Source organism: Maylandia zebra, linkage group LG3 (assembly GCF_041146795.1).
Source record: "Maylandia zebra isolate NMK-2024a linkage group LG3, Mzebra_GT3a, whole genome shotgun sequence".
Taxonomy (NCBI): domain Eukaryota; kingdom Metazoa; phylum Chordata; class Actinopteri; order Cichliformes; family Cichlidae; genus Maylandia; species Maylandia zebra.
The window spans coordinates 37,728,485-37,741,801 of NC_135169.1; the positions used below are offsets into that span (position 1 = coordinate 37,728,485).

General features: G+C 39.0%; 1 protein-coding gene and 1 long non-coding RNA gene across 3 annotated transcripts; both read left to right on the forward strand.

Annotated features, from left to right (window-relative positions):
* Nucleotides 1-122: 122 nt before the first annotated feature.
* LOC143416526 (transmembrane protein 272-like) lies at nucleotides 123-5,896 on the forward strand. 2 transcript variants are annotated; one of them, XM_076881803.1, is made up of 5 exons: nucleotides 123-278; nucleotides 2,366-2,451; nucleotides 2,541-2,591; nucleotides 2,696-2,902; nucleotides 4,991-5,896. In XM_076881803.1, the coding sequence occupies exons 2-5, from the start codon at nucleotides 2,388-2,390 to the stop codon at nucleotides 5,197-5,199; spliced, it is 531 nt and encodes a 176-aa protein (XP_076737918.1). In that variant the 5' UTR covers nucleotides 123-278; nucleotides 2,366-2,387; the 3' UTR covers nucleotides 5,200-5,896. The 2 variants fall into 2 exon arrangements, with proteins under 2 accessions (XP_076737918.1, XP_076737919.1); XM_076881804.1 differs by having other exon boundaries at nucleotides 135-278; nucleotides 2,341-2,451.
* A 2,565-nt stretch (nucleotides 5,897-8,461) lies between these two features.
* LOC105941426 (uncharacterized) lies at nucleotides 8,462-12,358 on the forward strand. Its single transcript, XR_001168019.3, has 5 exons — nucleotides 8,462-8,806; nucleotides 9,390-9,487; nucleotides 9,570-9,620; nucleotides 10,185-10,340; nucleotides 10,903-12,358. It is a non-coding gene; the product is annotated as an uncharacterized LOC105941426 (long non-coding RNA).
* Nucleotides 12,359-13,317: the final 959 nt, after the last annotated feature.

A 13,317-nucleotide genomic window follows, 5' to 3' on the forward strand; every position in this document is an offset into this window, starting at 1 on the left:
TTAAGTAATTGTTTTTCAAACTGTTTTATTTAAGTATTGAAGTGTTTACACAGTGTGTTTCACAGTCATTTTGAAGCTTATCATTAACAACTCTCATTATTAAACCGGATGTGTGTCAGAGCCTGTCACCTCTCGCCTCTTTCACAATCAGCTGACCGCGTGAGCGAGCGCTTTAGTTTGTACGCGCGCTCCCTAGAGGCGGAGGCTTTGCATCTGACTAGGTGAGGCTGTCAGAGACGCGAGCAGCTGGCAGGAGGTGAACTCGGAGTGAGCACAAGGTAAGAGATTTAAAAGGGAATCTGTCATTCGTTTATTTAAACACAGAAACTCATTTTCCCCTCCCTCTGTCTTTGTGTTGACTTTTTGCTGTTGTTTGAGGGCTCGAGAGACGACACGCGCTTCGTGTCTGTGTCCCACGCAGGCGGAGACGCTTACCGTCTTGCGAGCTTAAAAAATTAAGGCGAGGCTGCAGTTTAACGTTAAACGTGCTGGATAGGGAACATTATAAAGCGTATGGGGGCGTTGAAAGCAATTACGTCACTTTTATAGGAACTCCGTAAAGCAACTCGGATGCTGTTAAAAGTTTGTTCAACAGGATCACACATGCTTTACATTTTTCCCCTGCTCGTGATTGTGTCTGCGTTCTCTCTTTTGTAATGTGGAACACGAGCTGTTTCCTTTCCTCTGCTCTTCCAGTAATATTGGTCAAACTGGCTTTGTAGTGAATGCAGACACACCTCTCCTTCTTCCCCTTTATCTTCTTCACTGCAGTTCAGTCGATCAAGTTTCCACACAGACTGAATCCACTCCGTGTTCACCGCGTTTAATCACATTTTCTGTCTGTGCTCATAATTAAGAGCTGCAACATAAACTGCAAGAAAGTAAATTGAATTTAGGCTCATGTGGCCCTACCTCAGATGGGAATTCGTTCGATGAGAGATGGGGTCCAGCTGCAGTATGGGAAATGTAGTATTCATTGTTTTGGACTCTCTCTTCTGAGTCTCTCCTACTTTATAGAAGAGACACACTTGATAGCTGGAAGCATGCCCATGAATTATAAAGTGTGTTATCATAGCTACTAATGCACGATGCCATCACCTTTCATTTACAATGAAATGAAAATATGTTTGTCTAATGCAATGATTGGAGTTTTGGTCAGTAATTTCATTTTTTGTTTAAAGCTTCTCAATTAATAAAAGTTGCTCTTTTATTTATTTATTTTTTTATTTTTTTTAGCAATGACACTGAAATATTTGGGAGGTTTCAGTTGACGGTCTATAAATATTACAAGAATGTAAAATTTTGCAAGACTCAGAGGTGTCCATTTAACCCTCTCAAGGCAGGCGTTGCCAATTTGCAACAGTTAAAAACTAACAACCTGATCACCCCACATACATATATTATGAGTTTTGTTGTTTTTTTTTACTCAGAAGTACCACTGCAGGACTTGGTTGTGCATTAGCAACAAGAAGTTTAATGAGAGGGTTAAGTTGTTTTTTTTAATCAGTTACATCTTATTGAGCGCTCAGAGAGCTTCAGTGTGGAAAATGGCTCCTCCGTGAAATAGAAATATTTCAGACGTGCCATCTCACATAAAGTTAGGGTGATTTACTGTTAACAACAACATCTCACTAAAAGTTTCCTCATTATCTCCCAATGCTAATGCTAGCTGCCGCTCTGCTAGTGAATTTGGTTTTCAGATTTGATATAATCTTCATGTCTTAGATATACAGTATGTTCTGACTGACCTGGTGTCTCATCAGATTAGATGTGCTGTGTTGCCATGACAATTTTTTTCTGAGAGTCCTTTCAATTGAGATTGTTTGTGGCTCACCACCGCTGCCACCATCCTGTGTTTTTGTTCTTCGTCAACACATCACAGGAACGCTCTCTTTCTTCCTCTAATCCTGGTACCAGTCCTCATGTTATGGTACCAAACATCTGTTGCAGACTGATTTCGTAGTAGCCTGAAAAATACAGAGTTTGGTATCCAATCCTAGTGTGTGTGCTGCCAGCAAGCTGTTGTACTTAATCACATTGGGGAAAATTAAAAAAGAATAGAAGTGGTGGATGGTCATATGCTAAAATTGGGTCGTTTTCAAACATTTCTCGATGTTTGATAGCCCGCTTGATGACCTGACAAACCTGTAGGTTGGAGCCCACAGGAGCCTCAGACGAAGGAGGAGCTCACAGACAAAGATACAAATTTCTTGTATTGTAATCAGAAGATTTGTTTTGTTTGCTTCATTGTCACCGCCTTTTCTGGCTGCTCAAAATCGCTTTGCACAACTTCACTTTGACCTTTAAAAGAATCTGAACAATTTTTTTTTCTCTCACCAGCTCAGCTCTTTATCTTCCTTTGCAGGTGAAGAAACTCATTAGGAAAAATGGCGAACAGTAACCTTCTGGGACGCATCCGGAACCATCCTCAACCCCCAGCACCCGCTCTAGGTAAAATCTGGTGGAACACTGGTGTCATAGCTTCATTTCTGTAAATATCATGTGAAGAAAATGAGTTCAGTGTTTTATTTTTCTTGCAGCGATTTCAAAGGTGATTTTGTGCGGCATGCCCATTGCTCAGATTGCAATTGGTGAGCTCCATACTTACTTACTTGACTGAGTGTTCACAAGTATTAAAGTTTTCCAGGCAGCTCAGATTGTTCTTTTTTTGAATCATCCTCCTTGTGTCCACCAGGGACAATATACCTTCATGAGTGTCCGCGTGAGCGCTTCATCCCCATCTATCTGATAGTGGTGGGAGTCTTTGGCCTGATTCTGTCGTTGCTCTCCTGCTTGCCCTGCGCCAGGGAGTCCGAAGAAGGCACCTCCAACCCTCTGAGCACAATCTGCACAACCTGGAACTCCTTGACATCTGTCTTTCTCTTCTGCTGGTTTATTGCTGGTGAGTTAAAAAGTCAAGGAAGTGACCTGTTTCTGGTTGGCTGCCTGTTAAAATTGTGTAAATACAATCATGGTCATCGGACAAACCACCAGCATAAATTCACACTGAAGAGATTAAACATTAACGGCTCTCAGCACCGCAAACAGAACAGGCAATGTTTACAGTGTGCTTCATGCAGCTTTTATAGCAGAATGTTTCTATTATAGACCACATTAGTTTCAGCTCCATGACTCTCCTAACACCAAACTGAATGTATTAAAAAGCCAGCAAAAAATATATGGTGCTGTGTTAAGTGCTCTGCCTTCATTGTGTCTCTTAGATTTATCATAGCAGACACTGAGTCTTATGTACTCAGGGTGCAGGATTCCCTGTCTAATCATTAAAACTGATATCCCACGCTAGCACTGCGTGAAAGAAGCTAGCCGCTACGAAAACAAGGAGTACAAGCTCGAAAACATGGATGTAAATTAGGACTGTAGTCTTTAGGGTTGAGTGTTGATTGATCAATATGCTCTCTTTTCTCATTGGTCAGAAGATCAATAGCCATTATTCTTGGCAGAGGGAAGAGCAGATCACAATCTGTATATGAATGATGGATGTAGCTTCCAGTTCTTAAAAGTTTAGCGAATGGAGAATTTTCTTAAACCTGCGACGTGACTGCTGCAACGTGACTGCTGCGACGTGACTGCTGCGACGTGACTGCTGCGACGTGACTGCTGCGACGTGACTGCTGCGACGTGACTGCTGCGACGTGACTGCTGCGACGTGACTGCTGCGACGTGACTACTCTGGTTCTAAAAATACTTAAGGTTGTGCAAAGTCTCTGAGAAAATGCTCCTCAGCTTCCTCATTGTCTCACACTTCCCGATGGCCTTATCGCCCTCAAGTACTGGTATTGCCTGGGTAGGGGCATCCAAACGCCTCACAAGAAGGGATAAAGGAAGTAAATTTAGTAAAGTTATGTTAGAAAATGATGGTGGTGTAAGACTTGGATTAATCCATGTCTGGGAAACTGGGCCTAGTTTTCAGAAGTAATCTGGAAGGTCTAATAAGATCAAGACAAGACATTATTTTAAAAAAGGTTATGAATTAAGAATGTTGAAGGTGATCACAGTAGATAAACCTTAACTCATTAAAGACTTAAATCTATCCATAGGCTCTCAGTGTTTGCTGCTTTCTGTCAGAGCCAAAAAGTGCAGAAAATGTGTCAGCTGATGTTTTCAATCATCTTTTCAATTGTCTCTTTTGCTAGCTAACATCACCAGCAGTAGCTGACTGTATCTGTCTTAATTGTGGCTTTTGTGGTAGTGCAGTTATTTAGGTCATGCAGTACAGTGCTTCTGAGTCATGATAAAGTAGGTGAGGTAAACTTGGTTGTGGATAAAATAGCAAATTTCTTGCTAATTAAATATTCCCAAAATAGCTGTTTATTATCAAACTTCAATCAAATTTTATCAGGCTCGCAGGGGCGCTGGAACCTATCCAAGCTACCATTGGTCGAGAGGCAGGGTGCGTTCTGAACAGATATTCCATTTGTCATAGGGCGTTAACAAACTGCAGGCAGTTAATTGGGAATCTTTCTAATTTTGTTTTAATTTTTTTTTTTTTTTTTTTTTTTTTTAGCACCCCCAGCATCCTAATGAAAATGCTGGTAATCTGAATTTGATCATGTTTGAAAGTCTGTACTTAGATCAGAGTGAGCCTATAAGTTCTGTTTTGAACAACCAGGATAAAAGTAAGATGGATTAGATGCACATAATCCAGAGAAGGAAAAAACTGGATTACTAAAACCAGATATTTTTGAAGGGTGAGAATGAGAATGTTGTAACATGCAAGGGCCACTAGGTGGCAATATATGGCTGTTTTAATGGATTACTACACACAAACCCCTGAGAGGTACATGTAACATGAATTAAGATAATTAGAATAGTTGTCTAAGCTCAGTGAGGCTTCAAGTGCTGCTTTGCACATCCTGTCAGCTGTCAGGCCTCCAAACACTAAAGTCCAGCTTATGTGCAGAGAGATCAAACAATTATTATTCATTCTTCACTTCATTTGTTTTTTTCTTTTTTTCTTTTTTTTTTTTAGGTAATGTATGGATCTACTCTATTTATCAGCCCAACTACACCAAAAACACAACAGATGTGAGCACCTACTGCAACAAGACCCTGTACCTGTTTGCCTTCTGGACCACCACTCTGGTTTACATCCTGATCGGTTTGTTTTTCGTGTGCGGCTTCTTGGTCCTCCTCTGCTTCTGTCTGTGTGGCCGTGCCGATCCCGATGACGACGTGTAACGACGTTCAGAAACGATGACGGTACTGGACGCACACAATGAATATGCTGCTGATGCAGATATGTTTACGAATATGTTGTAAGTGTGTGATTTGACCGCGCATCTTGTGTTGAAAGATGAGCATTTTCTATACCTCTGCAGCAGCTACTGTTTACAGGAATTTTATTCTGAAATCAAGAAGATCATTGGTGTTTAAGAATTTATGCGAGAGCTGATTCCAACAGCAAAATTATTTTTACTTTCCTATTTGTTTCCATGTTTGTCCCAGGAAAACACGTCTATATTATAAATGTGAGGAAGGTTTTTCTCACAAGGATCTCAGCTCGTCATTAAACTCTTTTAGTGACGCTACAGATACAGATACAGATGACATTGTTTACTGCCATCCTATTTGCTGATAAACGCCCAGCATCAGTCAGTGTCAGGATTCAGCTGATACATCTGTGAATCTGTAGATGTGCTGTTACATGATGAGCCACAAATTTGGGTTATTGCGTGTAAATGATGAAATGGAAAAAGTCACTTTGGTAATGGTATCAATCAGGGAATAAACGAATACCAAAAAAAATCCTGTGTAATGTAGTTTTTCATACTTTATAATTCTGTAAAGTGTAGGTTTGTTTTCTGTGGAAACCAACACTTCTCTGTATTTCACTGTTCAAAATGTAATCACATCATTAAAGTCTGTCAGAGGTTTATCGCTGTAAGTTATGGATCATGAATCTTGACATTTGAAATAAAAGACCTGCCGTATTTTGTCATGTCAGAAATAAAAACGAAAGACAAGAGTGGGAAGCTTTGTGTGGCTAATCGATTTTATCTGAAAAGCAGAAATTCTGGACCTACACGCTAAACGGTAGTTATCTGTGCAAAAAAGCATTAGACCCAATCGCACAATGGACAGTAAAGATATTTTTAGTGTATCTGATGTTTAAAATTTGCAATCTGGCACTGTCTCAATATCAAAGCTTATTTATTCAAATATCTGTTTCTGTGCAAGACGACTATGGGTAAGAATTGAAGTATACACCTCTATACACCATTCTGTGTTAAATTATTAGTTATTACTTCTCCTGCTTGGCTCGCTTCCACACCCTGTGTTTGTCCAGTCTTTCTCCCCTTAACCCAGCCGGTCACAGCAGATGGCCCCGCCCCTCCCTGAGCCTGGTTTTGTTGGAGGTTTCTTCCTGTTAAAGGGGAGTTTTTCCTTCCCACTGTCGCCAAAGCACTTGCTCATAGTGGGTCACTTGTTTCCTTTTTGTGCTATTGTTGGGTCTTTACCTCGCAATATAAAGCGCTTGTGATTTGGCGCTACCTAAATAAAATTGAATTGAAAAGGGTTAGTGTCTGTGAATAGTCAACTGCCACTGACAACTGACTAATCTGGACCATTGAAACCACTGAATAAGAGCCTATTATATATCATGATTAAAAAAAATCTAATGAATGATGATAAATTAACCATTTATCTGCCTAGCCAGTTTAGGGAAAGTAATAAAATTAAGTGTTTTACAATTACACTCGTTCAAACCCTTTTAAACAGGTTGGTTCATATACAATGTAGTTCTGTTTGGTATGTAGAATACACCTTTCATTATGGGAAAACCTTTAAATTGCCAATGTTATTGGTGTCACAAAAGAGAAACAGTGGAGACTGATGATTTCACTCAGGAAGCATACAGTGGGGCAAAAAAGTATTTAGTCAGCCACCGATTGTGCAAGTTCCCCCACCTAAAATGATGACAGAGGTCAGTAATTTGCACCAGAGGTACACTTCAACTGTGAGAGACAGAATGTGAAAAAAAAATCCATGAATCCACATGGTAGGATTTGTAAAGAATTTATTCGTAAATCAGGGTGGAAAATAAGTATTTGGTCACCTCAAACAAGGAAAATCTCTGGCTCTCACAGACCTGTAACGTCTCCTGTAAGAAGCTTTTCTGTCCCCCACTCGTTACCTGTATGAATGGCACCTGTTTGAACTCATCATCTGTATAAAAGACACCTGTCCACAGCCTCAAACAGTCAGACTCCAAACTCCGCCATGGCCAAGACCAAAGAGCTTTCGAAGGACACCAGGAAAAGTATTGTAGACCTGCACCAGACTGGGAAGAGTGAATCTACAATAGGCAAGCAGCTTGGTGTGAAAAAATCAACTGTGGGAGCAATCATCAGAAAATGGAAGACATACAAGACCACTGATAATCTCCCTCGATCTGGGGCTCCACGCAAGATCTCATCCCGTGGGGTCAAAATGATCATGAGAACGGTGAGCAAAGATCCCAGAACCACACGGGGGGACCTGGTGAATGACCTGCAGAGAGCTGGGACCAAAGTAACAAAGGTCACCATCAGTAACACACTACAACGGCAGGGAATCAAATCCCGCAGTGCCAGACGTGTTCCGCTGCTGAAGCCAGTGCATGTCCAGGCCCGTCTGAAGTTTGCCAGAGAGCACATGGATGATACAGCAGAGGATTGGGAGAATGTCATGTGGTCAGATGAAACCAAAGTAGAACTTTTTGGTATAAACTCAACTCGTCGTGTTTGGAGGAAGAAGAATACTGAGTTGCATCCCAAGAACACCATACCTACTGTGAAGCATGGGGGTGGAAACATCATGCTATGGGGCTGTTTTTCTGCCAAGGGGACAGGACGACTGATCCGTGTTAAGGACAGAATGAATGGGGCCATGTATCGTGAGATTTTGAACCAAAACCTCCTTCCATCAGTGAGAACTTTGAAGATGAAACAAGGCTGGGTCTTCCAACATGACAATGATCCAAAACACACCGCCCGGGCAACAAAGGAGTGGCTCCATAAGAAGCATTTGAAAGTCCTGGAGTGGCCTAGCCAGTCTCCAGACCTCAACCCCATAGAAAATCTGTGGCGGGAGTTGAAAGTCCGTGTTGCTCGGCGACAGCCCCAAAACATCACTGCTCTCGAGAAGATCTGCATGGAGGAATGGGCCAAAATACCAGCTACTGTGTGTGCAAACCTGGTAAAGACCTATAGTAAACGTTTGACCTCTGTAACATAACCTTTGTTGGCAATAACAAAGTATTGAGTTGTATTTTTGTTATTGACCAAATACTTATTTTCCATCCTGATTTACGAATAAATTCTTTACAAATTCTACCATGTGGATTCATGGATTTTTTTTCCACATTCTGTCTCTCACAGTTGAAGTGTACCTCTGGTGCAAATTACTGACCTCTGTCATCATTTTAGGTGGGGGAACTTGCACAATCGGTGGCTGACTAAATACTTTTTTGCCCCACTGTAGAGGCTTGCAAAGTGAAGGCTGGGGTGGCAGTTTTAGCAATTTTATTTATGAGTGGGGGCTCAGTGGAGACGAGGAAACTGTTATTTAGGTTTTTTTCTATAAAATAAATCAGAGAAAACTGTGATAGACTAATGAAATATTAGCAGTAATGCATTGTAAACAGATGCCAACTGCAGTTAAACCCCAGAGGAAGCGCTTGCAAGTATGTGGCTTCCTGAGGACATAACTTTCTGTTTCATCACTAATCCTCCAGCATTGTTGTTTTGGTGGCGCAGGCTTCTTCCTTGGTACATCTTCACATCTTTTTTCAGTGCACCTCCAGGTAAACACGTTTCCTTATAAAGAGAATGAAGGTATAACAATTTTTATGCTACTTTTGTACTTGTGAGTACTTTTAATGCCAGTTAAGAATATCTCTACATGCTTATCAGTACATGACACTCAGTCTTGTGTGTCATATCGTCCCACTGATGGATTTGTTGAGTTCTTCATGGCGCATCCTGTATTGTACTCTTTTATACTTGCATTTATGTTTAATAGGCAATAACTTCTGTCCATTAATTCTCTTCACCTTATCCAATCCAGAGGGGCTGGAGCCTGCATTAACTAAATGTTACTTTTGAAAAAAGAAAAGAGCAAAAATGTTCAAACAAATTTGTTGTTTGTTTTGTGGTAGACTTCCTGCCAGTACAAATGAGAGGAGCCACTTTATCATTGTCCTTTATGGGAATTTTATTTATTTTTTATTTTTTTATGTTTTTTGTGGCACATTACTAACATTTACATAAACTGAGTGTCTTACACAGCAGAAAGGTAACACCTGATTTTATTTTCTGTGGGGGGGATTAGGTGGTTGCTCATTATGCAAGACTGTATGGATAGTAAACGCTTCTCTTCTCTGGCAGGCTGATCTTTTCATTTTCCTGACAAATAAAAACAACTGGACTGTCTGGATCTGTGCTGGTGAAAGTTGGCACAATGGCAAAACAAACAGCATCGTTAGGTAAGAGAGTCCTGTGCAGCACATCTGCAGCTGTTGAGCCGTCTCATTTGTGATGTTAAAAATCTATTCTGTCTCCCTTCAGTTTGCATCTTAGTGCTTTTATTCGTCACAGTCTTTGCTCAAGTGATAGTTGGTAAGTGAGAGAAGCAGCACATTCAGACTGAATTTATCTGAATATATATTACCAGTGCATGTAGCATGTGTTATTTTTATGATATTATTAACAGATTAGTTGCTTCACATACAGAGATAACAGGACCAGACAATAGAAAATGACATGCATAGTTGTAAGAATACCATAGTTTCCCTTTATGCTCCTGCACTTTAACTAATGATGGTGCTGAAGGTGTTTTTGTCCTCTGCAGCCTGAATTCCAAACAAATTAGATACATAACATCTGAGACTACCTCTCAGCATCAGTAAGACACATATTGACACATATTGATTGTTTGCTCCACACTTTTTGTTAGGATCTGATCGCTCAAGAAAGCAGAAGTTGTAAAAGCTTAACAGTTGAATTAAGAAAACTGTGACTCCATGAGCGAGCCCTTCACTGTGTCCCCAACAATACACCACACCAGTGTAGACTAGATCAAATAAAGAGTTCACGAGAAAAGCCAGAGGTTTATAATAAGATAGTCATCAAACAGGTGACGTGCAAGCAGTTCTGGTGATACTTTGTCTTTGTGCCTAAAAGGTGGGAAGTACTTCAAGGACTGTCCAGGAATTCCCTTCATCCCTATTTATCTTTGTGGACCCATCTTTGCCTTCTTTGCATGGTGTATGTACGGGTCATGTAACCTGCTTTGTTGGTCCGTGACTACCCTCTTCTTCATTTGCTGGTACATTGCTGGTAAGCTTTAAGGGTTTTACTCAATTTCTGACCACAGCAGGCAGCTCTTGCAAAATAACATGACGCCTGCACAGCAGAAAATACCACATTAAGCAAGCAACGAGTATGACAGAGAACGAAATCCAAAAGCAAAACTATACGTATAGTTAATATAGGAATTATTCAAGTAACCAAGTGATAAGTTCAGATCCTAAACCTAAACCTGACCAGTGTACTCTGGGAATGGACATTTTTAACATCAAGGAGACTTTAACTTGGCAAAATAAAGGACTAATTAAGCAAAAATATCATACTAATTCAAGTACTGATGGGATTAAAGGAGGAGCTTAAACCGCTTGTTTCTAGCTGTGGATGAAGTTAGGTGCTGCACCAAAAAAAAACAGATAAGGAAAATAGAAATAATGAAAGCTAAAAACGACTGGATTCATCGCAAAGCTTGTGTTTGTTCTCCTCTCAAGTGCCCGAAGAATAGAAATATATAACACATTCTATTCAACTGTTTCTTTAATTGATATTGCACCAAAATCATTCATTTTCTGAGATCTCTCTCATATTTCTGCAGGTAATGCAGTGATCTACAGCAATTATAAACAACTTCAGATTACAGACTACAGATACTGCAACCAGACACTCTACCTTTTTGCATTTTGGAGCACCACTCTGACCAACGTCTTATTATTTATTTGTTGTTGTTGCTATTGTAAAGAAGAGGCAGATGAGGTTGATGTTCAAGTATAAATACACACAGAAGGTCAAAATCAGTGTGTATGCTGTCTAATGAGTGTTTTTATGGGATATGTGTATTTAAAGCATATCATCAAATGGATAAAACAGCAGCACTGACATTATAATTGAAGTGTAAAATGCAGGATTAAACATGATTATGTTTTTGTAAAAATGCTTTTGATATGAACTTGAGCGTTTGATTCATTATTACAAATAATATTTTCAGCACTTGATTACATGTGCACATAAAGCAGGTTGGTTGATGCTTTTCTGCCTCACTGAGCCACTGGCAGCTCAGTTATTACGAACTCGAGATTCTCAAAGGTCCAAAACGTATAAAGCTGAAATGCAATGAAATGTGGCAAAAACCAAACACCAGGGAGAATATTTATTTCATAGAATGCTGCAGCTGAAAAAAGTTTATTCTTCAGTGGAATTGTTAGTTAACTCCAGTGCTGTGCAAAAGACCACTTAAAAAAAACCCTAAAACTAACAAAAACAAAAACTAACAAACAAAAGCAAGAAAAAACAACAACAAGATAATCTGGCTGTTTGGAAGCAAGATATAGATAAATTAGGGGGGTCTCAAGACTTTTTCTTAGTGCTTTATTAACAACAGAAGTATAGGATTATTGCAGAGATAGTACCTGTATTTAGCCTGTTAATAGCAAATATTCAATAAAAGCACCACATATCAATATTAGGCCCAGTTTTCTTCCTTCTATATGTTAATGATTTTATTTACTCCTCTAGTATTTTATATAAAGTAATGTTTGCTAATAATACAAATCTGTTTTGTCTCATGAAAACTAGATAATCTCCAACATATTATACATTTAATAAGTTATTGTTTGCAAAAATTAAAAAATAATAATAAAAAAAGTAGTTGTATTTAACTCAAACAGAAACTAGAAAAATGTTGACAATGTATGTATGCAGATAAATAGTAGTTTTATCAAGAGGGTAAAATCTGCAATATTTTGGAAGGTTTGATGACTTTGTGACTTCCAAGAGGCAAATTTATGGTTTTATGAAAAAAGTTTCCAAATATGTTGGTTTATTTTTTAAAATTCAGAAATTGTCCTGAATGTGAATCATTGTGATAATTACATGGTGTAATATGTGTCCTGCTCATTTTAGGAGATTGCAGACGTTACAAAAAGAGTTATATTTAGCTGTATCATGGTCCAAGGTAGATCCCCCTAATCCTCTTCTTCATTACAGACTTCTGAAGTTGTTTAAATGTAACATCCTTCATAATGCCCGTGTAATGCATAATGTTGTTTTGGGGTTTTTTTTTTTTTTTTGGGGGGGGGGGGGGGGGTGTTACATGTCACTCTTCAGATGTCACTGGATTCGTGTTATCTTTAAGGTATTCTTAAGATTTTTGAGTGATTTAGGGTAGTATGATGATGTCTTTTGTATGTATTTCATATATAGTCCACATTCACAAATTACTCACAAATCATTATTTCACAAAGAACTGCATCATATTCGTGATCATGTTTGAATTTGTATTGTAGTCGATTTGTGAATAAATTGAACTGACAGTGTTACATTTCCTGTTTGTTCTTTATGTGAAATCGTTTCTTCATCGCTCATGTTTGAATCTTAGTTTCACTTCTTCCAAGTGGAGCAAAAACAGACTACAGTTATATTCGAACTCCACTAGATGCTCCCCTAATGCCTTTACATCCCATGACATTAATGCCTTTGCAAGAATCTGTAATTCAGCAATATTTTCTTACCTGAATTTGTTCATAATCTACAAACAGCTTTACAACTGTCTCTGACCACATGCGCACAATATGATGAAATCCAGTCTGTCTTAAATGTAAACACCTGAGAAGGTTTTTATGTTGTCTGTCAGTGTAACAACAATCATAACATAATAAATATTTTTATTCTGGTTTTTTTTTTCCCAGTTACTCAGATGTAAAACAAAGTCAGGAAACCCAGAGGGGGTCATCTGATTGTTGGCCTTCTCTCTGTATTATTGTAGCTCTTTGAGGTGACTTTTGTGATTTAGCACTACAGGACAGATGAATAGAAAAATATGCTCTAATACAAAAAATATATATAAACAACAGATATGTGCATTATTTCACAAATGTATACACTTGGACACGCGCTCACACAACAAAAGAAGTCTAGCATTGTCAGGATGTACATAACAAATTTAGACACCTCATCGTTAAATAAACTTAATTTTACTGCATTTAAAACATCAAAACACACACATCCTTGTTTT